Source organism: Gymnoscopelus braueri (assembly GCF_963280865.1).
Source record: "Gymnoscopelus braueri genome assembly, chromosome: 3".
NCBI lineage: Eukaryota > Metazoa > Chordata > Actinopteri > Myctophiformes > Myctophidae > Gymnoscopelus > Gymnoscopelus braueri.
This window is the reverse complement of record NC_137612.1, coordinates 21,989,415-22,014,061: the sequence shown is the minus strand read 5'-3', so window position 1 is coordinate 22,014,061 and position 24,647 is coordinate 21,989,415. Positions and strand designations below refer to the sequence as shown.

Below are 24,647 nucleotides of genomic sequence, written 5' to 3'. Positions count from 1 at the left end.
TCTTTTCGTGATTTCTCTTCATGGCACTTTTGACAGTGTTTCACCTGTTACGTAGTGGAAGAAACATGACTGTTACATTGGAAGAAATGTTTTTGTTCACACAAATGTAGACCTGCATGCACGCACGCACGCACAAATGCACACAAGCAAGCATGCATGCACGCACGCACGCACGCATGCACGCACGCACGCACGCACGCACGCACGCACGCACGCACGCACGTTATCTCTTTCCTTGTGGGCGGGGGTGACAAAGTGGAGGTCTAATACTGCCTACGGGCCGTCCTCTGAGAGACACAAGCAGAAAGAGGACACAGAAGAAAGACAACATCTAGACACATAGAACGCAGAGGACAAAGTCAAATACACTGTCCTGTAAAAGCATCTTCGCACACTTTAAGGTAAGAGCCCTGCATACTCAGAGCTTGTCCACCTCTTGCTTGTTAAAACTGATTCAGTAGCGTAATTGGTTGAGTTGATTGATCACTCAGACAAGATATTCGTACTCTTTCCATGTGAAATACTAAATCTATTGCAGCGTTTATCTCAATAGCATCTGATGTAAAATGACAATTATTTGAACCCTAACCCTAATATAATTTAAACATGGAGGCAAATCTTTTCTATTATATTCCTTTTCAATGTAATGGTTGGTCATAGAGGAAGCTGAGACTAAATCACAGTTTCAGGGTCTCAGTACTTTCTGTGCTATACTGGTTTTAGCCAAGCCAGGCTTTACAACCTGTATAATTCTACAGGTATGAATTTGCATCCAAGGATACAGTACAGTACAGAGCACCAATCCTTGTCTGTGTTTTCTGCTGTATCAGCCTATTTATCAAGGCCTGTGAATCAGTCTGAACAAGAAAGAACTGAAGTGTCTCTGAACACTGCACTGCCTCACTTGGCAATACTGAGCGGGTTCTGGGCCCTTTGTAGACCACACAAGTATGGACTTTTCTGTTCTTTCTGTCATTTGTGTGTGTGTGTGTGTGTGTGTGAGAAAAGCAGGCGTGCAAGCGCACAATGAGATGGCGCGCCGTGACAGAATACAAGCTCATACAGGACCAAGGTGTGTTTCATTAAATACAGTTAAAGGTGAATCTTTTGTTGAGGAGAATGAGTTGTCTGCATGTTCTATTGTTTGCGTAAAATCGCTCAGACAGTGGAATTTAACCTTTTAAGTCTTATGTCCATTCCCACGCGGGTTCTCATCACAGAAAATACATCACTAATTCTGCGTCTTAAAAGCGGTTCATGAGATAAGATAAAACATTAATGATGCCCAATGGCAAATTTGTTCATTACACCAGACGGTTGCTGGATATGGCTTAGTTATAATCCATTGTATAACACTGAAAGCAGCTGATCTGCAAGCTCACAACGCATCAAATCTGCTATTTTTTACTTCTATACCATCAAAATACACAAGACTCAAATCAATTCAGAAAAAGCGAAATAAATAATTAAAAGTCCAAACTCAAAACATTCAGATGACATAATATAGGATAAAAAAAACAGTAAATGATGTGCAGTTTCTGCAATATTAATCTGTGTAGTTCCTAAATGAATGTACAGATTGTGCAGAGTGCAAAGTAGCACAAATATTATTTTACTCTATTACAAAGTACCTACAGAATAGTATACAGTATATGTCCAGAGATACAGCATATGGACATTGTGTATAATGTACTGTTATGCTGTGTATATAATAGCATTTCAAATATGCCAAGTCGGTGTATAATAATAATCCAAGATTATGTACAGGCTAATGAATAATTATTTGCTGAATAAATGATTAATATGCAAATTGACCAGATGTACACACATTTTACCATTTCAGATTTTACTCCACACGCTACTATGATAACACTTTTGAGAGTTTAGCTTTCCTCGAAATAAGCGACATTAATCTATAACCACGAGGGAAGATATGGATGGCTATGGGACTCAGACAGAGAGGCAGAAAGACAGATGTTTTTTGTTTGTTCGACTCAATCCAAGGCATTTATCGGCCTGTTGCCACGCTCTGTCCAGTGAATTTGTTTAATTTCCTACAGATCGAGAGAATTCACAACCGCTCTATTGATAGATCAACTCCGTTCGCACAAATAAAAACATACTAGTTTCCTGGTTAATTTACATACTTTTTGCCAAGCAAACAACACAGCACTGTTTTCATTGGTACCCTTTTAACTCAATTCTTCATCACAAGACTTCCCTTATTAGACCCGTGTGTGTGTGTGTGTGTGTGTGTGTGTGTGTGTGTGTGTGTGTGTGTGTGTGTGTGTGTGTGTGTGTGTGCGCTCACGCTAGCAAACGTACGTGCATGTGTGGTCAGTCAGTTGCAAATGACCAGAGAGACCATTTGTTTATGCCGCAGCAGTCCTGTGGCATGATTTGCATTTCTTTTGAAAATCTGTGAAATCTAAAGCGACAGTAGAAGCATTATGTGTCCACTTTGTAAAAGCTGGTTGTTTGCTTTACAACTTTGGGAACAATATTTAACTTAATAGTGGAGGGAATAGAAAACAAGCCTCCACACACTGCAGTTACTTGAACTATGAGATTTACAAACAAAGCCATTAGATACGATTGGGCATATCATCATTTATTTTCGATTGATTCATTTATCAGGATTGAATAAATCTAACTTTGAAGCAAAGAAAATTAGGTACACACAATGAACTGAACTTTAGAATGACTTTACATTATGGTCCTTGTGACACATCTACTACTATTTATTTGGAGAAATAGAGGGCTTCAACCTAGTTGGGGACACCTCCTCAGAGGGAGGAAGTAATTGGAAAATGTCAACTTTTTCCATTTTTGGCATAGACAATAATGATATCTTGTGTGATTATTTCCTGAAAAGAGTGTGCTACGCTATCATGTCTTGCCTGACGGTCCAAGTTATCTCTCCATCACTGTGCTCTGTTATCTCCAACACCTCTATTTAAATAATGAGGCCTAATGTAAATTAACCAGGGGGGGGGGGGGGGGGGTAGAAGAATGCATGCTGTGCACTTCTCTCATCTGTGCCAGCTTGGATGTGTCTCTCCCACATATTGAAAATCAGCCTGAGATGCTAAATGAGATAATCGCTGGGAAGGATTTCACACGCTTCCCTCCCTCAGGTGACTGCATTTAAAGTAATAAGTTCCAAAGTAAGTTCCTAAGTTAACTTTTTATTAAATAACTCAAATTGATCTACATGGCAGTGGAACAGCCATAAATCAGGGATATGAATGGATGCGTGGCGTTGTATAGCCACTGTCTTGTGTTGGATGACCGTTTAAGGGGACGAGATGTGTCGGTTGCAAACCCTAAAATTCGTTATTTGCTTTACTTCCTCTTATTTGCTGTCCAGTAATCGCGCCGCGGTTTGGCATGCTGTTGACAGCCTTTGGTCTGTACTGTATATTCACACAAAGACCTCTGTCCACATGTTCACTGTTTGATGCTTTCCACTCGTTTATTTTATTTTAGCTGAGGTGTAATATGATTGCAGATGAATCTTCACCCCCGTAACTTGTGATGTGCCGCATATGTGGGATTTTACTATAGTCTTCTGGAGTATCTATGTCATGTTTACTTGCAATTTATTTACAGTCGTCTTAATAGGCTACTGCCTAACTGCTGTCATGCATTGGTAGAAATAAGAAGTGGTTGTTTGATACATGACATCTGAGTGAATCGACTTACAGAATCAGAACTTTTTGATAGATACATTTGATAGATTTTTATTCAGAGCAAGGTGGAAATGACATACATAAAGAAACAGAATATTTTTCTTTTTCAGTTAACATAGGTGCAACCCCCCCAACATTACATAAATCATAATATTACTAAAATGATGGGTAATAATATATATATTTTTAAATACACTGATAAATAAATAACCAAAAAGAAAACAAAATTAAGTGGAGTTACTTTCTGAGTGAGGTTTCTGGGAAAATAAATTAAACAATTGTGTTGGGCTGTGTGTAATCTCATGTCATCCCTCAACAGTTAACCACTCAAACTATATATACTTCATTGACTGGGGTCTCCCAGGGCTCTATACTTGGTCTTCTCCTCTTTTCCCTCTACAACAAATCACTTCGCTGAAAATAGCCGATCTTCACAACGCATCGCAACGTGACGTGTTGTGAGCTTGTATTTTTGCCAAATGTTCGCCCCGGAATAGGGACGCTAGGTTTCATGTGGTTACCACTCAAGTTATCAGAGAGAGGTTTTAGATAAGAATCACTGGGTTCTAACAATGTGCACAGTGACATTTAAATGATGTAACCAATTAAATGACTACTGGTAGTCCAACAATTAAGGGAACAGTCAGAAAACAGCCCAAATTGAGCAAATTTGATCTATAAGGCCAATTAATTTAAGAGCCATGTGAAAGAAAGAGAGAAAGGTTCTCTTTGGTACAAATGGGTGACAAAATTAAATGGCAAAAAAGGGAAGAGGTCAAGACCAAGACCAGTCACCCTGACGAAGGCATCGTTGCCGCAACGCTTAAGTGTATTTTTAATTCTTGCCATGGCCGTACTATTAAAGAATATAAGAGCCATTTGGAAATACTTCATATAATATTCCATCTTTTTAAATGCCACAGAAAAGTGGGGCATTTTGTGATGATACATAGATTAGGCTCCACAATTCTCACATGAAATCCAAAGAGGGAAAACCATGGTTAACTTCACTGAATGGACCTGTACACCAGCATCTCCATTATCCATGCATGTTGGTTGTATTTACTATTTACGTTGGGAAGATAGTAGTTTTTCCCCCCAAATGTAGGCCTAATCGTGAGGCAGAAACCACATTACAAATCAGCATGATTGATTTCGGAGCGATTATTTCAAAAACACTGGGTGTTACTATTATACTAAATAATGAATTAGTAAAACGTTTAGTGGGGGCACTACCGTTTAATAGACTAGTTGCCTAGCTGCGCACACTTCCCTACTGGGTTCCTGGCGGGGTAGAAGTTGGGATGCTTCAGTTGATCGTTTTTGAGTGAAGTTCTTGACATGCCCTAAGGCTAAGACGTCATCAGAAGACTGGCATGTCTTGTTTAGACGTTTCTGGTTGGCACCCAGATGAAACGGGTCTACAGACACATGCCATGAGGATGAGATGTTGTGTCACTATACTGTGGTCAGAGCCCAACTATTTAGTTATAACCTCTGTTCATTGGAACTGATTAAGATATTTAGCAGAGTTCTTTGTAACACAGGCAACTATAGCCGCACGCGCGCACACACACGCACACGCACGCACACACACACACTGTCAATGCTGAGACGAGCAGGCCTTCTTTAGAATCACCTGTTGTGCTCCTTACTGCTCAAATGTGTTTCCATAGCAACGCCTTGGAGCCCTGGCCCCCTCAGTCTATAAGACCCTCGGCAAACAGACCCCCGCCACACACACACACACACACACACACACACAATATTGTGTGAACACGTGTGCACTCTCAAGCAGGAGCTGTGAATGGGGCGAGGATCTAAAGTGTGCCGGGCTGAAGCAGAGAGCACATTGTGCAAGTCTGGCCCCCCTTTGTCTGAGCTCGCCCGAAGGAGCAGGGGATGGGGGGGTCTTTCTGGAGGAAAAAAAAGTGGTCTTCATACACATCCTTTCTTCCCCCTCCCTTGTTCTATCTCTTTATTGGGCTATGTGTTTTGTCCTAGGTTCCCCTCCTCCTTCTCCCCGGCTCTCTGATAAATGCCACAGTAGCCTTTCGCTAGCCGCCACAATGCGCGACCTGTTTCAGAGAGAGAGAGCGAGAGAGGGAGAGAGAGAGAGAGACGGATGATGAGAGAGGCCTGAAAAGAAAGAGGCTGCTTTTTAACCTGCGTTTCTGAAAAGCAGGAGAAGAAAGGGCCCGCTACTAAAGCCAGCGTCCTGTTCTCCTCTCTTTTCTCTCCCTGTTCTCTCTTTGTGAAGGGAGCAGTTGTGTCATCAGCCTATTTATACATCTTATTTAGAAAGTCCACTGAAGGGACTAAGGGAGGGAGAACATCTGAGAGAGAGAGAGGGAGAGAGAGAGAGAGAGAGAGAGGGGGGGGGGAGAGAGAGAGAGAGAGAGAGAGAGGGAGAGAGAGAAACAGAAAGAATGGAAAGTAAGGCTTGGACAGAAGTACAGATGATACAGTGTGTGTGTGTGTGTACGTGTACGTGTCTGTGTGTCAGATATTTTCATTCTCATAGCTGTTGCTGTCATCTCTGGTCCTGGGGACCTGGAGTACTGCTAGTTTTCTGTTCTAAAGACTTAATTGCATTCACATGTCTAAATTAGGTCCTGAATACAGATGGACAGCTTAAAACAGTGGTTCTCAAGCCTTTTCATGTCGAGGACACCCAAATTGATGTATTTGGCCGTGAACCCCCATCTGAATAAGTAGAAAAGTGTTGCCAAGGCAATCATACCCAATTTAAAGGGAATCTGAACAATCTGACTGATGCATCTTGATCACATGACTCCAGAGATGATGTGTACTGATTTGCGTGAGTATGTATGTAAGTGGGTAACCGGAACGCTCGCCCCAAAACACACTCGCCCCCCAGCGGTTCTTGTATTCTTGTATTCGTTTTACTGAGGTTAAAGGTAGGGTGAGTGATTTTCTTTGGTTAAAACAAGAACGCTCACCCCAAAAGACGCTCGCCCTGGGTCAAATCCGGCGACCTCATGATTCCTCCACCAGGTATTCCTAAACGTAACCTCAGTGAAACTATGCCTAAACCTAACCTTATTCCTAAACTTAAAGGTAGGGTAAGTGATATTTTTGGGTTAAAACAAAAAGTATTTTGTTAAAAGGTTAAAGCACTATATTCTGATAGTACTCATTGCTATAGAGTGTTTATTCAGTAAAAGGAGTCTCTTTGTCTCTTCAGCTCTTTAGAAAACAGAAAATGCATTTTCGTTTCAGTTTCATTTCCAATTTTATCCAATCAGGATAGAGAACTCAATCAGGATATAGATAAAACAAGTGAAATTGGAAGTGATGACACTAAGAAATGAGCAGGCAAAATTGGAACTGGAACACTATAAAAATGAAGCTTAAAAATGGGTACTTTCTCCTGATTGGCTGAGATTTTGACACCTACCAGAAAATGTATTTTCTGTTTATTAAAGAGCTGGAGAGACGGGGAGACTCCTGTTACTGACCAAACACTCTATAGCAATGATTACTATCAGAATATAGTGCTTTAACCTTTTAACAAAATACTTTTTGTTTTAACCCAAAAATATCACTTACCCTACCTTTAAGTTTAGGAATAAGGTTAGGTTTAGGCATAGTTTCACTGAGGTTACGTTTAGGAATACCTGGTGGCGACTGTCATGAGGTCGCCGGATTTGACCCAGGGCGAGCGTCTTTTGGGGTGAGCGTTCTTGTATTCGATACATGCAGTGGGAGTGCGTCTGTTGGGTATCGCCATAAGAAAAATGCCTTTGTGATGTCTTGATCACTCAATCGCAGCACGGGAGTTCCCAACACTGCTCTTTGTGTGGTGAACAGAACAGCGACCATACAGAACAGCACCTTACCAAGATTTGTAGCTCCCTGCGTGCTTTTTAGGACTTGCAGACAAACACACATGCTGTTTTCACAGGTTTTTTCTTGTTTTCTGTGAATAATGCATGCATGTGTATTCCTGATGAGTTTGAGAGTATTTCGACCATATTGTACCTCTTTCGTTCGGTGCACCCTTGACATCAAAAGGCCAAGAGAACAGAGGAAGAGAAGGGAAGGAGCGAGGAAGAGACTGAAGCTTTTGTACTTCGGTCCCTGAGAGCATATTCTCTAATGAGGCCCAGTCAGTAATGCAAGAAACCTTTGTGTGTTTCTGCGCACATGTGTGCATGCATGCATGATAGTTTCTTATCAATTGTTCCTATAAAAGATCTTATGAAAGAGACCCAGGCCGCAACACACACACGCACACACACACACACACACGCAACACACACACACACACGCAACACACACACACGCACACGCACACGCACACGCACACAAGGTTATGACAGACTCAGTCTGTGCTGAGTTCACTTTTCTATAAAAGCAGTGTCTACATAATGCCTTCCATGGAAAGGATGAAAGCCTACGTGACCTGACTCTAAGAACATCATGTGTGTACAGCTGACGTCGCATTGATGTGTCATGCACATCTTGTGAACAACCCACTGGGAAGAAAATATGATGTTGATGATGATTCTCCTCTTTTATTCCATTGTATTGCCGTCAAAAGTTACCCCTTCTCAAACTGAACTACAATAGAGAAACAGCAAGCACATCCGTAATCATCTGCGGCCAGCTCTAGGTTTGAGCTTGAACATTTTGGACATACATTACAGACAGACCGACTGACTGAGTGATTGACAGAGTGGTTATACTAGCTGCTGTGTGATTGCAGCTGAAGAATATAAGATGTTTTCCTGTGAGCTTGTTGCTTGAATTGTAATCCACTGCGTACTGAGTGGAGAGGCAGAGGGACTCTTGTAATTGTTGTGAAAGGAGAAGAAATGCTTTGAACAAGCAAATTGAACAGGTAGGCCTACATAATATGTGATAAGCTGTGACCAGCCCTTGGCTTGCACTTGCACAGACTGACCAGCTGGTATGGCTCTATACTAGCTGTGCTGTCGCAGCTAATAGTCAGGGGATATTAGCAGAATATTTTCCAATCTTGGAATAAATTCCTTACCAAAACAAATCTTCGCCAATGTGTTTGTAAAGGTGTCTAGTAACACATCTCACAAAGACTGAAATGCAGTCCCCCTAAGAGAATTTTTGACAGCTCCTTAAAGTTGGGGTACCCACCATAACCTTGGTTAAAAAAAATCAAAACAAAATTCAAAATTTAATTCTGTTTTAAGTAGCATGTTTTTATGATTCTGAATCCATTGCAAGCATTTGTTTTGCACCAAAACCACTCCTTGGGCTAAAAACGGCCATAGCCATCCTTTTCCAGGTATACTTTTTGTGTAAAAAGCCCATTGAGATTGGGCCGTTTTTAGCCCAAGGAGTGGTTTTGGTTTAAAACAAATGCTTGCAATGGATTCAGAATCATAAAAACACCCTAGTTTGACACCTCACATGCTACTTAAAACAGAATAGAATTTAGATTTTTTTTTTTTTTTTTTTTTAACCAAGGTTATGGTGGGTACCCCAACTTTAAGGAGCTGTCAAAAATTCTCCTAGGGGGACTGCATTTCAGTCTTTGTGAGATGTGTTACTAGACAGAATCAGAATCAGAATCAGTTTTATTGTCACATCACAGGTTTACAAGGTAAAAAAGTGGGTGAAATTATTTTTTGTACATCGTTCCCATCGCAACGTTAGTTTCCATAGAAAGAAGAGGGGGGGGGGGAGAAGAAGAGGGTGGGGGGCAGGTGGGAAGGAGATCAAAACAAGAGAGCAACAGAAGGCCAGACAAGTTATCGCAAGTTATATTAGACACCTTTACAAACACATTGGTGAAGACTTTTTTTGGTAAGGAATTTATTCCAAGATTGTTTTAATATCCCCTGACTATAAACATAATTTTAATTTATATAAAAAAGTAGGCTATATTAAATTCTAGCAGTTGTCAACCCATTCTCTGTGCTAGCTTCACCGTAGCACCACCAAAGACCAATGGGGTTCTCCATTTGATAATTTTGTCAATTACGCACACAAATAATTCAGCCACCTACCTCCCCACACTATAACATCTGGTCTGTTAACATGTACAAAAGTAAAACCCTGTTAAATATTTTCACCTTCAGAGTTGAATCAACACTGGATTTTACCATGTGTACTACTACACCAAAGCCACACTATGTACTTTCCTATGTCATTGTGTGAGGCAGGTGTCAGGAAATCCTAATCAGGTATAAAGCTGACTTTGTTACAAGGTGCTAGGATGACAGAGGGGCGGGCAGCCGTGCTGAATAGCGTTATCATGTCACCATCACACCTGTTGGGGCGAGCGGAGCTACTCAATCGTTATTGGTGCTGGGAGTGAGGGTCACCTGCAACAACATGCTAATTATGCAAATGAGGCCCTCATTTGGTGGGGCTTGAAGAGGCCCTTTGTCTCAGCCTCTTGAGAGAGAGATGGGGGGGGGGGGTTATGGGGGGGAGGATTCATATAACAGACAGTAGAGAAGACAGACTTCAGGAGAGAACGAGTTAGTCCTGGTGTAGAATATGACCTCCTGAGGGAGCAACAGTGGACCTGCATGGCGGACACTACTCTCAGGTCAGTTCACAGAGCCTAGAGGAGCTCCCTCAGTGGGTGCCGTAGCCTTAAAGTCTTTTTGAGGGGTGGGGGGGGGGGGGTAATTTTTTTTTTGTAGCAGTATGCGAATTGCCTTTGATCCCATGGAATTTATTTTCCCTTGTATGTAGTTTAGATTCATTTTCTTAATTGGAGTTAAGTTAGTGCAAATGATTGTCTTTTTAGAAATCACAAACAGTTTTGCGTTGACGGTAAATTCAATGGGTTGTGCCTGCCCAATCTGCTGTTTTGGAACAAATTTCATCCGCTCGGGCTAATCCTGTGCACCATCAGATACCCGTTGGTACATGATGCACATTGTCAAACATCACTAAGCAAATACTGCTAACACTTCCCTAAACATTTGTTTATACATGGTGCTGCACTTGTCTTCACATGTCTGCACGGCAGGATTGAAACCTAATATCTACTTCCTTTGCCACTCAGCAAACCAAATGATTAAATCAATGAGAAGTATGTTGAAATTGTTTTTTCAGTCAAGGACGCGAGGTGATGAAGACTGGTTAAAAGATACAATTTAGATACTTTTCAGATTTGTTGTCCTCCATTTTCTGTATGTATCACTGTGGGTTGAATCCGAGCAGATTCTGTCTCTGACAATGTCATTACAGCTGTCAGTCTTCTGGTTTATGAAGAGAACGTTCTTATTATTTTTTTCTCAAAAAGATTAATCGCTTTAGATGTCGACCACATTATCCTGCCACTCTGAACTGGCACAGACCAGCTCCTGACACCCCCCACCCTCGCCTCACATGCTGTCTCTCTCTCTCTCTGTCTCTCTCTCTCTCTCTCTCTCTCTCTCTCTCTCTCTCTCTCTCTCTCTGTCTTTTATGTGCTCTCTGCTATTCTCCCCCGGGCAATATTTGGAAAGTGACAAAGACGACGTAAAACCCAACAAACTGCTCCTGTCGGGAGGGTTAAGAAAGGAGAGATAGACGGAGAGAAAGAGAAAGAAAAGAAGAACAACAGAAGGGGATTTGCATTGCCAATCCCCCGGGGTGAAATGTTGGGTTTTTACGCGTTACAACTTGTTAGGTAACTGAAGCTTTTGTGTGAAGTGTTTCTTGTGTCGTGGGAAGTGTAAGGTTTCACTGTTGTCGGTGCTCAAAGGAAAGAAGGAGATCTTATCAGTGTGCATAGACATGTTCCCTCCATCCGCTTCCATACTCACTCACTCCTCTCCCCTCAGTTGGGCCCATTTACCACTTTTTGAGGACTTTACTTGGAAGTATAAGATTCTAAACAGGTTCACCTTTCTGAATGAAATGCAGATGTCAGTCCAACGTAATGGAGCAGATGTATGTGGCTGTCAGGTTGGGTATGGTGGGACATAGCAGCCCAATTGTTGTATCTGTCAACAGCTGGTCTGGGGTCCGTTTTGTTGTCATGGCTTGGACAGTGGGAGCCACGGGCGGCAAATATCATACATATAAATTACTCCCCAATGTAGGTGGTCGCGGAATATCTTCTTGTGATACATATGCACCATATATAGGTGTAGGTATTCAAATCATTCCTTTGAAGCTCCATACACAACACATAGACATGTTCTGCGTAGATGCTCTCATCTGTAACTGGTTTAGATTGCTACACTGTAAGACACTAGTGTGTCTGTGTGTGTATTCTGACCAAAGTCAGCCCTTTGCTGTTAACATGCACACGCAGATGCATAAACGCACATACCTGATGCATTCCATGCTGTCAACAGCTCTGCGGGTCAGAGAGATTCTAGGCATGCCTCTGCATTGGGTGACTCACACACACACACACGCACACACTCACACACACACACACACACTCACACACACACACAAAAGCTGTATCCGCAGAGAGGCGTGTGAAAGCCACCTGTGGCAGCTTTATAATCCAGTCTGCGTGGATGTTGAGCCCCAGGAATAAACTCCAGTGGGATAGCATGTTGCTATTACTGCCGCCAGGCCCGGCCCCCACTGTTTGACAATCAACCTCTCGCCGTCGCTGACAATGACGAGTGCACTGTGTGGACTCAACAGCTCTCCATCCTCTGTTCTCACCGCCTCTCTGCTGTACGTCTCCAAAAATCTGGAGGAACGAGAACTTCTCAGTAAACGCGCGGACACACACACACACACACACACACACACGTTCGAAGTCAACAGTAATCAAACAGGTGCTGTAAAATGTTTCAGCCCTGTTGTTTCCCTCCTGAGTCATATGCAAAATGCAGTGCTGCGCTATTCAGTTACTATAAGCTTTATGAAATGGATTTTCTGGTTCTATAGTTGCGCACACACACACACACACACACATACACATACACATACACATACACATACACATACACATACACATACACACACACACACACGTGTTTAGAGCCTTGGACCCTGGCAGGCAGGTGGCTTTGTATTGAATCACAGAATGCGGGCAGGGAGGGGTGAGATTGGTGGGATGTAGTGTGTGTGTGTGTGTGTTGGGGGGGCTCTAATTATTATGCGCTCTGTAGAATGGTGGCGTTCCGCATATTTTTTTTCCCCATGTTCCCGAGTTGGTCGGCACATTCCGCTGGCATTGTTATCCGGGCTGTTTCCTGCGGCCCGCGGCTTTTGTCAGCCTCTCCCCCATTGTCCTGGCTTCCTTTGTTCCCCGCCTCTAACAATGGCTTTTTTCTCCCTCTTTATATATATGTGCACTTTCTGCCCTTGTGTGTTCTGTTTGTTTTGTTCTGCTGTCTGCCGTGTTTTTCTTTCCTTCTGCAAGCGGAGCTTGGAAAACACACACACACACACACACACACACACACACACACACACACACACACACACACACACACACACACCTTCACAACCTACACACACACACCTTCACAACCCACACACACACACACACACACACACACACGCACACGCAGCCCAAGTTGATTTGTTCAAGTTCACTGTGTTTCAACCTGTCCTTCACTCTCTCCCTCTTTCACAGTCCTAGCTCTCTGAGGCATTGTCTGTGTCCCTCCTCTGTAACCCTCGTTTATTCACTCACTCTGGCAAACCTAAAAGTGCACGCACGCATACACACACACACACACACACACACGCGTGCACTTTCGCACGCACACACGCATACAAGGTTATGACAGACCGTAGCCTGTGCTGAGCCTGAGTTCACTTCATTATAAGCTCTTACTTGCAGAAATGTCTGCAGCAGGCAACAGGCCTGGTTGTGATTTGACCCCCATGACCTTGGCATCTACCTTCCTCTCGTCCTTTAAAATGATTTGACAAATAGGACCCTCGCATGCGATGCCCTGTACAGTACTGCAGCTACAGCACCCTTAGGCCTCTTATACTTCACACGTTCATGCCTTGAACTTCTCCTCTCTCTCTCTCCTTCCGCAGAATGGTTGAGCCCAGCTCCCCAGCGCTGCATCTCCATGCCAACGGGGATGTCAGCATGGTGGGTGTCAAACTGCAGGAGGAGGATACTGGCGACGGGGGCGGAGTCATCATCACTTGCAGAGAAGTGACCAAGACGTCTCCATCACACGATTGGCCGGGATGTCAGCCGTTGGAGGCCCGTCAACTGACCCCGCCTCTCTCGCGCTCCCCTTCGGTAAGAGAATTTGGATGGGACGTGGTCCAGAGATGGTGGGGGGGAGGGCATTGGTAGTCAGTCATGTAACATGGAGGTGCAAGCATACATAATTCTACTCCAAACCAACACGAACATTTTTCTTAGTGTGAACAGTGGTGTTGGGTTTGAATGAAAACCTGAATAATTTGGACCTAGATGGGACAATTATTAGGCGGAGATTATGTTTTCGCCTTGTTTACGTGCGTGTGTCTGTCTGTGCACAGCTAATCTTGGGAATCGCTGGACTGATCAGTGTCAAACTTTGTGTGCACACTGCCAGTAAGCCAAGGAATACATCCCAATTTTTTTCAAATGGGCCGTTTTGGCCTATAACTATTGAACCCTTGAACCGATGCAACTCCCCACGTAGGCCATGCTGAGTAATTTTAGTGATTTTCTGCCGCTATTCCGCTATTTCGTCCCAACACTCTTTTTGCCAGTACTCATCAAGAAACTCCTCAAAACTCAACACAAATCCTCTGGAGTCATATGAGATAAACGTGTATCATTAAAAATGTTCATATGTAATTTGTAATTCCAATCCTATATTGAAATTAGGCCTGTGGTAACATGCCATTTAAGTATTTTTTTAAAAGCATGTACTCCAGTACTTTAACCCATTTTGGGCGGGAACCCCTATTTGTAACTATACCTTTCAGGACAGGAACCCATTTTGGGGTTCTTGTTGCTATGTACAGTATATAGCAACATACATTTGTTGCAATATTTTTGTTGTTTTTTTTCTGAAAACTTAGGTCAGGATTTAGAAGGCGTTTTTAGAATCGGCTACGGGTCTAAATGGGTTAAATTAAGTACAAATTTGACTGAGCAACTTTCACTTGTAGTTGAGTAATATAGGTACTTTGACTTTGACTTGGTTGAGTACTTGGTCCGCCACTGTCTGAGGGTGACTGTTTCTCTTTTGTCTCGCTTTTCTGACAGGAGGGCTCACCAGGCAAGGAGCTTCCTCTCAGGCAGAGTCCTGTGGGACTGAAGGGGTCCAGGACCCACGAACGACCAGCGGGACATCAGCCTGCTTTCATCGAAGGTACAGGCAGGAGGCAGTCTGTCTGAGTGCTTACTCCCGCTTTCTATCTATCTTACCTTCATTATAGTTTCAGCCTCTCAGATGTATTTATTTATCCAAGTCTCTTGACTTTTACTCTCTTCCTCACTGTTGCTCACACACATACACATACACACATACAGAGTTGCGTAGAGGTAAAGCGCTCGCCCTCAACCGCGCAGAAGGCCAGGTTCGATTCCTGGCAGCGATGCCTCCGGCTTGGCTGGGCGCTCCCAGCAAACACAGTGTTGGCAGTGTTCGCGGTCAGGAAGCCGGCAGGGGATTGCCTTTTTGTACTAACGACTTGTACTGGTTGGTCGGGGTGCCTGTTCAGCAGGGAGGGGAACTGGGGAGGATAGCATGAAGCAAGTGTTATGCTGTCCCAATGAAACTCCTCACTGTCAGGTAGTGGTGGAAAAAGTACTCCATTTGCTTTTTTACTTAAGTAAAAGTATCAATACGGCAAATATTCTGTTACAAGTAAAAGTCCGGTAATCAAAATTTACTTGAATAAAAGTGCAAAAGTAATGGCATCAAAAAAAAGCTTCAGTAAAAGTACTCATTATTATTATACATACACGGTATCATGTATGTATAACATTTGTTAAAAGCTTTTGAAAATAGCAGATCTACAAGCTCACAACACGTTGTGAGCTTGTAGATCGTCTATTTTCAATTAGCCAAAGTTTGAATAGGACTGAAGTGGTTAATGTATGTTTTTTTATAATAATTTAAATCTACAAAGTAACTAGTAACTAAAGTTTTCAAATAGTTGTTGTGAAGTACAAGTATAATATTTGCCTCTGAGATGTAGTGAAGTAGAAGTATAAAGTATTGAAAATTGGAAACACTCCAGTAAAGTGAAAGTACCTCAAATTTGAACTTAAGTACAGTGCTTCAGTACATGTACTTGGTTACTTTCCACCACTGCTGTCAGGTGAAAAGAAGCGTCATGGTGACTCCATGTGTATTGGAGGCATGTGGTTGTTTACTCCCCCTTAGGCCAACAGAGGGGGATATACAGGGGGAATTAGTAATTACTAAATTGGGGGGGGCCTCTCTACTTTCTGTGAAACATAATCACAGAGTGCAACTAGGGGGCAGAAAGCAGCTCTCTTCATGGCAGGTATGAGAGTACATCATTCATTATATGCATCTAAGAATTTGTATGCATGCAGATTTTCCTTTGGATAAACACTGGGCTTCTCTGAGGTATAGAGTATCCATATGATATGATTGCTGACCGTTTGGACATATCGTAATACGTACGTAAAATCCATTCGTGGTGAGGAATAAATAAAGGTTCTGGTCATTTCTCTACTGAGAACTAATTTGAACATATTCGTGTATAGTGTGCCTCATATCTTGTACAGAATGTTTACAGTAGCTGTCAAATTCGAATGTGGCATGTTGTAAAGTAGCCATGTCACCTCATTTTTACTTTGACTTATGACACTTTTTCGATGTATAGTATCTGCTCGCCTCGACATCTACTGGTGTTTACCAAACTCTTTACACACTTTTCATTTGTGTTTCCATTGACACTCATACTCCCCACATAGTACCCCCTTCCCCTGGGGTTGCTAATCGCTTAGCGGCGGCCACCACGCTCGTCTATATGTGCAATAGGGGCGAGTTCATTAAAGCGCTCTATTAAACTGAAATTAGCTACATTTGCTGTTTGGGATACCAATTTTATCCGTTCGGAGACTAAACACATTGTAGTCTGCATGTAGGTAAATTACATTAAATTAAAATGCAATAAGACAATGTCAAGTTAACTAGCTGAATCAAAAAATAGGCGTCTGGAAGAAAAACTGTAGCTCAACATTGATTCATTCATTTAATTTCAAAGCACCAATAGCTAGCTTAGTGATACTAACCACCATGTTCCTGCTATTGTCAAATGAGAGGATAGATGCTCAATGACCAACAAAACAGGTAGATTGAGTCAAATGCATAGTAGAGAGGTAAGCCATACAACCCTTTTTGTGATTCAGCTAGCTAAACGTTTATTTGAATTGCAAACTTAGTGGGATAATTTAATTCAGAGACCTGATGTCTAACTTATATTTTACATAATGTTAGGCTATATTTTATGCAAATTAAAGACAAACAAACGGATCCAACTCTGAAATTGCATTTTATTAGTCAACAAGAACTTAATAAAAAACAATGCAAATCTATGCTGAAAATGTGACCAGTAATTCTTTGTAAACAATTAAGAAATCCATCTATAGGCCTACTTTTGTTTAATTGAGTTGCACTCTGCCTCTGTTCAACATTGCACAATGCAGTTCACCCATAACCAACAGAAAGGACTGTCCGTCTGGAAGAGTGGAGGTGTTGTTTTGGCCCCTAAGTGCACCTCAGGAGGGAAGGCTTTTTCTTTCTTTCATTTATTTTCTCATTTCACTCAATGCTTCACACATGGAGTAAAAAAGGCTGCTCTCGGAGCTACAGCCCAGACTCTCTGCCCTCAAGTCTTTCACCTTGAATTTCACCTGGGACCTCTCCTCAACATCTGTTGTTTAAGAGTCTTTGCTCCTCACATCGACACCTCGCCACCTGACCTTGGAATGTACTCAGCCCAAATATCGATCCACTCAAAACACTCAAACCTCCTCTCAGACACACAAACAAGACGCTGCTCTCCGGGACCTCAAAACGTCTGTTTCAATCAACACCATTAGGGAGACAGAAGTGGGGCTCGGGAAAGTAGCCTATATGTGTCAGATGTGTTATCTTATGACCAACTTCTTCACAGCATCTTGAATCGGTGCCATTAGGGAGAGACACAGGCAGAGTTCATGCATCATATTTTGGCCAGATTTTTCACATCATCTGCTTCATGGTTGTGTTGAGCGTCTGCTGTGTTCTGCTGTGTTAACAGTGATGCCCACCATTGAGAAACTGCTGAATGCCGACTGGAGGGAGAAACTCCTGGATAAGAGTGCTGCGGGGTCAGGTCTACTGAAAGGTCAGCGCTCCGTCACCTCCACCTCCTCTCTGCAACTTTGTTTCTATACCCTCATGTCTGTTTGCTGTTATTCTTCCATAGCCATTTCATCTGACCGTCACATGTTCTGTCACAGACTTTTGAAGGGAAATCAATGGAACCCCATCTTTCCACCCATTTACATTTTTTATTTTTATTTTCATTTCTCCAAAGTTGGCTGCTGCAGCTTTAAACGCAGCTTTATATCGTTAATGCGGCAGAAACCTTGTATCTTCATATTTCTTTTTTTTCCATAAATTAATGTCCTACTTTGTCGTACAAGAGTGTCGCACAAACAATAGCAACAACTGATTTACAAGCTCACAACGTGTCACATCGCGATGCGTTCGTCGGCTATTTTTGCTATTTCTGAGTGAAATGTGGTTAAGTGTGTCTGTGGATTTGATAAATATCGAACCAATCAAAAGTATTATCGAACCAAACAAAAGTATTAACAAGAGCTTGTGACTAAACAATAACTACATTGGCCCCATCGGAACACAGCCAATTCTCGCCATTCCCGACATTCAAGGTTTCCGCACCCGATGGTGACGCTAAGTTTGCATGCGTCTGTCCTTCCAGGTACGCCGGAGGCTCTTGCGGAGAAGGAGCTCCAGCTGCTGCTAATGATCAACCAGCTGAGCGGTCTGAGGGAGCAGCTACTAGGGGCCCACTCTGAGCAGAGGAACATGGCCGCGCTGCTCCTGGAGAAACAGCAGCAGCAGATGGAGCTGGCTCGACAGCAGCAGGAACAGGTGACGCCAAGCTCTAGTCTAGTGTATACACTGTCAAAAATCACCCTCAGTGTGAAAAAACTAATGTTACGATATATGTCAGTGGTGCTCAAACCTTTTCATGTCAAGCACCCTCAAAATGACATTTATTTGGCCCCATCTAAAAAAAATAATTAAGTTTCCTAAAATTGTTTTTTATTATTATTATTACTAAGGATTTAAAAGAATAAATCTGTCAATTACATCGGAAACATGACACCCAGGCAGACAAGTGACATCAATTTACTATTACAATTTAGCACTCTTATCCAGAGCGAATTACAAATGTGAAATCAGAATAAATCACAACAGGTGATGCATTGTCACATAAATAGAGTGCAAAGAGAACAGTGTAGTGCTTCAAAAAAACTAAAGTTACCAGGGCAGCATCAAACTAGGAACTGTCTAAAGTTTAGACTGACTTTGGAATGTTATTTAGATAGCTTGTTGTTTGACTCAATACAACATGCTATATAAATAACATTCTTAACATTTGTGTTCAAGCAAGATAATCCAAATGTCAAAGCCATGGGAATAAATAATCATCATCGATCTGCATAGTTTAACTAAACTAGCATCTACCAAAAAAGGTGACGAGAAGGGATATAAGGGGAGAAGAGTGCTAGGGGGTGAGGTGGAGTCAGAAGAGGTGAGTTTTTAGAAAATGGGGAGTGAGTCTGCAATAATGGAGAAAAAAACAGAAAGGCCTACTGGCAATAGGAAGTCAGTTGCCTATGTTTAACAGGTTTCCCACGTTTAAACATGCATATACGCGCACATTTTGGTGGAAAAGAGGTATTTGTGTGCGTGGGTGCGTGACTGCGTGCGTGTTGACATGGTTGCTGAGACATGGTGTTTGTAATGTGGTATTTCATGTTGTGGTCCTACACCTACAGTGAACATATCGATGTGTTTCAGATAGCCAAGCAGCAACAACAACTCATCCAACAGCAGCATAAAATCAACCTGCTGCAACAGCAGATACAGGTCAGTTCAGCCTGGACATATTAGCTTAACTTTACATTATGTGAAGATATTTTCAAGACTCATTTCATGGTCCAATTTCATTTGTACATTTAATTTTGTAGATCTGATCCTCTACTTTCTTATGAAAAATTCAAACATTTCCAATTAATCTCACATCATATGTGACTGAACTGCGTTCAGTCACATATGTGGGGTGTATAATTGAAGCAAAAATCTCCCTTTTTTGCATGAAGAGGCAGGCATCTCAGTGGCTGGACATGTGACAAGCTGGGAGATTGCAGTTCCATTATGATTCTCCCTAAAACTAATTCACTTACCCAGACATAAGTATGTCTGTAATCTGTGACTTGCTTACTTTCACTGCACTGGCACACGTTACATCTCCTATGTGCAACTGAACCTTTAGACATAGTTAACAACACGTATCGCAGAATTGTATTTGGACTTGACATGGCAGTAGAAGCGAGGGATTGATCTTGAAACGTTACTGCATGATAGTATGAAAGACAAACTTTGCACAATCAGCTGATGTGATTTAAGAGTGATGAGTCTCCTCTGTCAAATAATTAACACTTAAACTTGCAATAGTTGAATTTATTACATATATTACGGTTTCAGTTCCGACTTCTAGGCAAGGCCATTTCTTTTGCATAGCACATTTCAACAACAAGGCAATACAATGTGCTTTACACAGAACATCAAGCAAAGGAAACTCACTAATACAATTATCAAATGACATTAGGATGCATAAAACAAAATAAGTAAAAATGTATAGATACAGTTACAGTGCAGAGGATAAAAATAAATAAAAATAACTCAATCAAAGACAGCGGCAAACAGAAAGGTCTTTAGTTGTGTTTTAAAAGAAATAAGAGTGGCTGCAGACCTGCAGTTTTCTGAGAGTTTGTTCCAGATATGTGGTGCATAAAAATTAAATGATGCTTCCCCACGTTTATTTTTGGTTTTAGGGACAGAAAGCAGACCTTTCCCAGATGACCTGAGAGGTCTGGATGGTTCATGATATCGTACAAGATAATGTGTATCATCAAATGTATTTTGTCCCTAAACCATTTAAAGCTTTATAGACCAACAGTAGTATTTTGAAATCAATTCTTTGACACACAGGGGGCCAGTGTAAGGATTTAAGAACTGGAGTGATATGCTCTTTCTTGATATTAGTATGGAGTCGAGCAGCAGCGTTCTGAATCAACTGCAGTCGTCTGATGGATTTTTTAGGGAGACTTATCATTTTGGTTAATGATGGTTAATGATGGGTAATGACGATAGGTACTGTAATACACGGGCGGATTTTCTCTTGTAAAGTTAAAGTGAAAGTAAGCTAAGCATGATGTCTCAGATACTATTGAGGTGGAAGACTACTCTCTTTCACCTTCAGCTAAAAATAAAATAAAAAAATGGTTTAGCCTAGATTTGACAACCAACTAGCCCATCACAGCGTCCCTTTTAGTCAAAAAGCGATTCAAGCGGAACTTGAAGTTTTGAACTTCGACTGTATTCTAGAATCAAGCACTGGAAAACAAAATATTGGAGGGGTGCTTTAATACCTGATTTGATTCTCAATTAATTCTCATCATTGGTCTGTCTGGAATGTTTTGTTGTTGAGTGGATGTTCTAACCCTAAGAGACAAGACTTTTAAGTAATGGGTAGCACAATTAGAGGGAAGAGTAGACTTAACTATGTAAAAAAAAGCTCCACAGCAGAAGATAATCCTCATGGACCTCAAGCTCGCACAGTGACAAAGATCGCCCTCCCCGCCTTTATAGACTGAGCGGATGCACAGCTGTGGATTTGAACCACTAGACTCCGGTGGTGGACAGGTACTTTACCTGCTCTGAGCCATCCAAGTGTCCTCCCTGTGTTTCAAGTTGATCTTGACTTATCTCATCTTGAGTGCAGGCACAGTTGTCTTGTCTTGCTACTCTAGGCCTGTCATCTGATATTCCGCATTACACTGGTACCAGCCTGAACAATTGGTTTAGCTACGGTATGTTGCACTCACACAGCAGCAGTTCTCCACATTTTGAAATATACTAAATCTGGATCTTCTGACAGTCTTGTTGTAACTGTCCCATCAGTGTACAGTGTAACATGGTTGTTCTGAATGCCTGTGGGTAGGGAGGCCGGTGAAACTAGTGAAATGTTTGGATGACTCAAATGCATTCAGCTGCCAAGCCAGTGATTATTCACGTTAAGAAACGTGTGCGCACATGTGGCCAATAGCAGCATAGACCTTTTTTTTAATTTAGATTCACAACCAAATGTTTCAGAGACAGGTTGCTGCTGAAGACGGGCTTTAGTTTGATCTGCTTTTTCTGAACAGTGTTAATGTAAAAATATGCATGTTACTTTACTTTTTAAGTCAGACATGTCAACATCACAGTTTAACACTGCTGCCAATTGTGGATACTGTGACATTTTTCAATGGTGTAGTAAGTTGTTTTATCACTGGGAATGTGATTATTCTTTATTCATCAGAAACAGATGTTTATGTGCTAAAATATGAACATAACTTTGGGGCTATAGCCTACTGTGAATTACTTTTCATTGACAACAGTCATTTGTTCTGAAAAAGCAAAAAGAGTGTGGAGAGTATGCTAATTAATTTCCTTTGCATATATATGAGCCAGGAAATTCTCATACATGCATCCCGTGCACTGAGTTCTGTTACAGGTTCACATTTAAGGTCAGTTCTGTGTTGCAGACCAATGAGGTTGAACATACTGAATGTGCTGTACTGTAAAGAAGGTGTTGTGAGTGACATATGTCTTTCCCCCTGTCCCAGCAGGTGAACATGCCCTACGTAATGATTCCGGCTTTCCACCATAATACGCAGCCCCTATCGGTGAACTCTGACTCCCAGATGACCCTGCCACTCCAGCCAATCCCCTGCAAGCCAGGTCAGTCACATGTCATCCCCTGACATTGCAAATAAAAAATAAATGCTTTGAATTTGCTTTGAAAAGACTCATGGCTATCATGATTCGAAGTTTACTCGCAGAGATGGTGTTCCTTCCTGGAAAATAACAAAATGAGTGCAAATTATACAAATAGGATGTGAATTTTTGGATAGATTTTACACGTAGCCCTTTCATTATTCTGTCATATTGTTACTGTCTGGCAGAAACCTTGTATCTCCATATTTCAAGCGGAGAGAGAGAGAGAGAGAGAGTAGTAGCAAGTACGGCAAATACACTAACCATACAGGATATGAGAGCAATTTACCCATCAAGCTGAGATTCGTGCATTTTTGGTCTTTTTTTTGGGTGTAGTTTTTGCTTTGGTCTAGTTTTTGTTTTGGTTAACGTTTTGTCATGGTTTGCCATTTTCTATTATTATTCAAGCCTATTCCTCAGCAGTCAATTAGAGCTTTGCCACGTCTTTCATCACTTATCTTTGCCATCAAGGGCGTCTGAACAGGAGGAGAAAATAAGTTACCATTGAACATGCATGATGAAGCCCAGTGAAAAGAGCTCAGAGAACAGTAGGGCTGCAACTATTGATTATTTACTTAAAGTAAATTGCTTTTTTGATTAATGGAATAGTTTAATGGAATAGTTGAGAAGTACATTTAAATATATCATATATATATATGTATATATATTCTTTTATATATCAACGAATCTATTAACCACTTATACACTGCATTATTTTATAAAATGCCAAACAATGGTATTTTTTCACTATTTTTGAAGTTTTTAGAAGTTATTTATTTTACCTTTTCGCCTATAATGACGTGCCCAAAATAGGGTTAGATTCTTAATCGATTATTTTATTAAATGATCAGTTATTGATATTTTTTTTATAATGAATTAAATCGATTCGTTTTAACGTAACTGTTGCAGCCCCAGAGAACAGCACCTTTGGGTTCAGTTTTATGCTTGAGGGTCGTCGCAAATATTAGATAGAATGCTGTTGCCATGTACATCCTGCATTCTTCCTCTACTTGTATTTGAGTACATTGAGTGCACAAACTTGAGTTAGTTCTATATGAGGACCACAACCGTTGAAGGCTACCTTTCTTTTGTCAAAATGCTGTTGCTGGCCACATTGTTGTCTGTATGCCATCTTTGTCCCGCAATATGTCAGCTCTCCAGAATGTTTGAGTGGTTTTAGCAGCTGCACATATAGTACCTTAACTCAAGGTCTGTTTAAGAAAAGAGCCTTTACCGAGCTTCAGGTGAACAGTGTGGTGGATAGAACCTCCCAAATAAGAGACACACTCCCTCACATTCTAGTTTGTGGGCTGTAGAAGCACGGCCATTGTCTAGCCATAAGGTAGCTTTGTGCAACCTAGCTTTTATGTGTTACAAGCTGTCGTCAGAGGCAACCTTGTGTTTTATATCCATTCAGTCCTAAAAGACACCATATTTTTGAAACATTGAAAGCAGAATTTAACCATTGAACAGTACTAGTGTCCCTATTTTGGGGCAAACATTTTCCAAAAATAGCTGATCAAGCTCACAATGGGTTGCGTTGCGAGCTTGTAGGTTGGCAATTTTTGGCAAAGATATTTAGTGTAGAGTGAAAACAGGAGGTGTGTGTACAAGTTGTGCATTTGCGAAGGAGTTTGGTGACATGAAAGTGTACACAGAACTTCAGGTTGCGTGGAATGTGTCAGGAAGGCTTAGATATGTAGCACTTGGGAGAGATTAATGCTTATTTTATGCTCTGTCGCTTGACGGCGTCAGTCGCTAAAAATAGCTGATCTACAAGCCCACAAAGTGTCGAGGATGTGACGCATTGTGAGCTTGTAGTTTGGCTATTGTACGATGGAGTATAAATCGGGTGTAAAGCTATAGTCATTTATGTGACATTGATCTTTTGGTTAAAAATCTCCATGAATCAAAATCTCAATGAAATTAATAAAGAAACATATTATGATGTTTCTTTTGTTTAATGTTT

The 24,647-nt window shown here is 41.5% G+C and overlaps 1 protein-coding gene across 8 annotated transcripts in view; it reads left to right on the top strand.

The window, feature by feature from the left end:
- sox13 (SRY-box transcription factor 13) overlaps positions 1-24,647 on the top strand; it is a 38,087-nt gene that overhangs the window by 4,676 nt on the left and 8,764 nt on the right. The window contains exons 1-8 of one of the 8 annotated variants that reach the window (XM_080423773.1): positions 306-401; positions 1,012-1,072; positions 13,665-13,878; positions 14,842-14,947; positions 17,859-17,945; positions 18,546-18,718; positions 19,655-19,723; positions 22,531-22,642. In XM_080423773.1, the coding sequence (XP_080279899.1) occupies positions 1,032-1,072; positions 13,665-13,878; positions 14,842-14,947; positions 17,859-17,945; positions 18,546-18,718; positions 19,655-19,723; positions 22,531-22,642 (802 nt within the window). In that variant the 5' untranslated portion in view covers positions 306-401; positions 1,012-1,031. Of the gene's footprint in view, positions 1-261; positions 402-1,011; positions 1,073-10,157; positions 10,255-13,664; positions 13,879-14,841; positions 14,948-17,858; positions 17,946-18,545; positions 18,719-19,654; positions 19,724-22,527; positions 22,643-24,647 lie in introns of those variants that run through there. The other 7 variants (XM_080423772.1, XM_080423771.1, XM_080423770.1 and 4 more) reach the window with 7 other exon arrangements.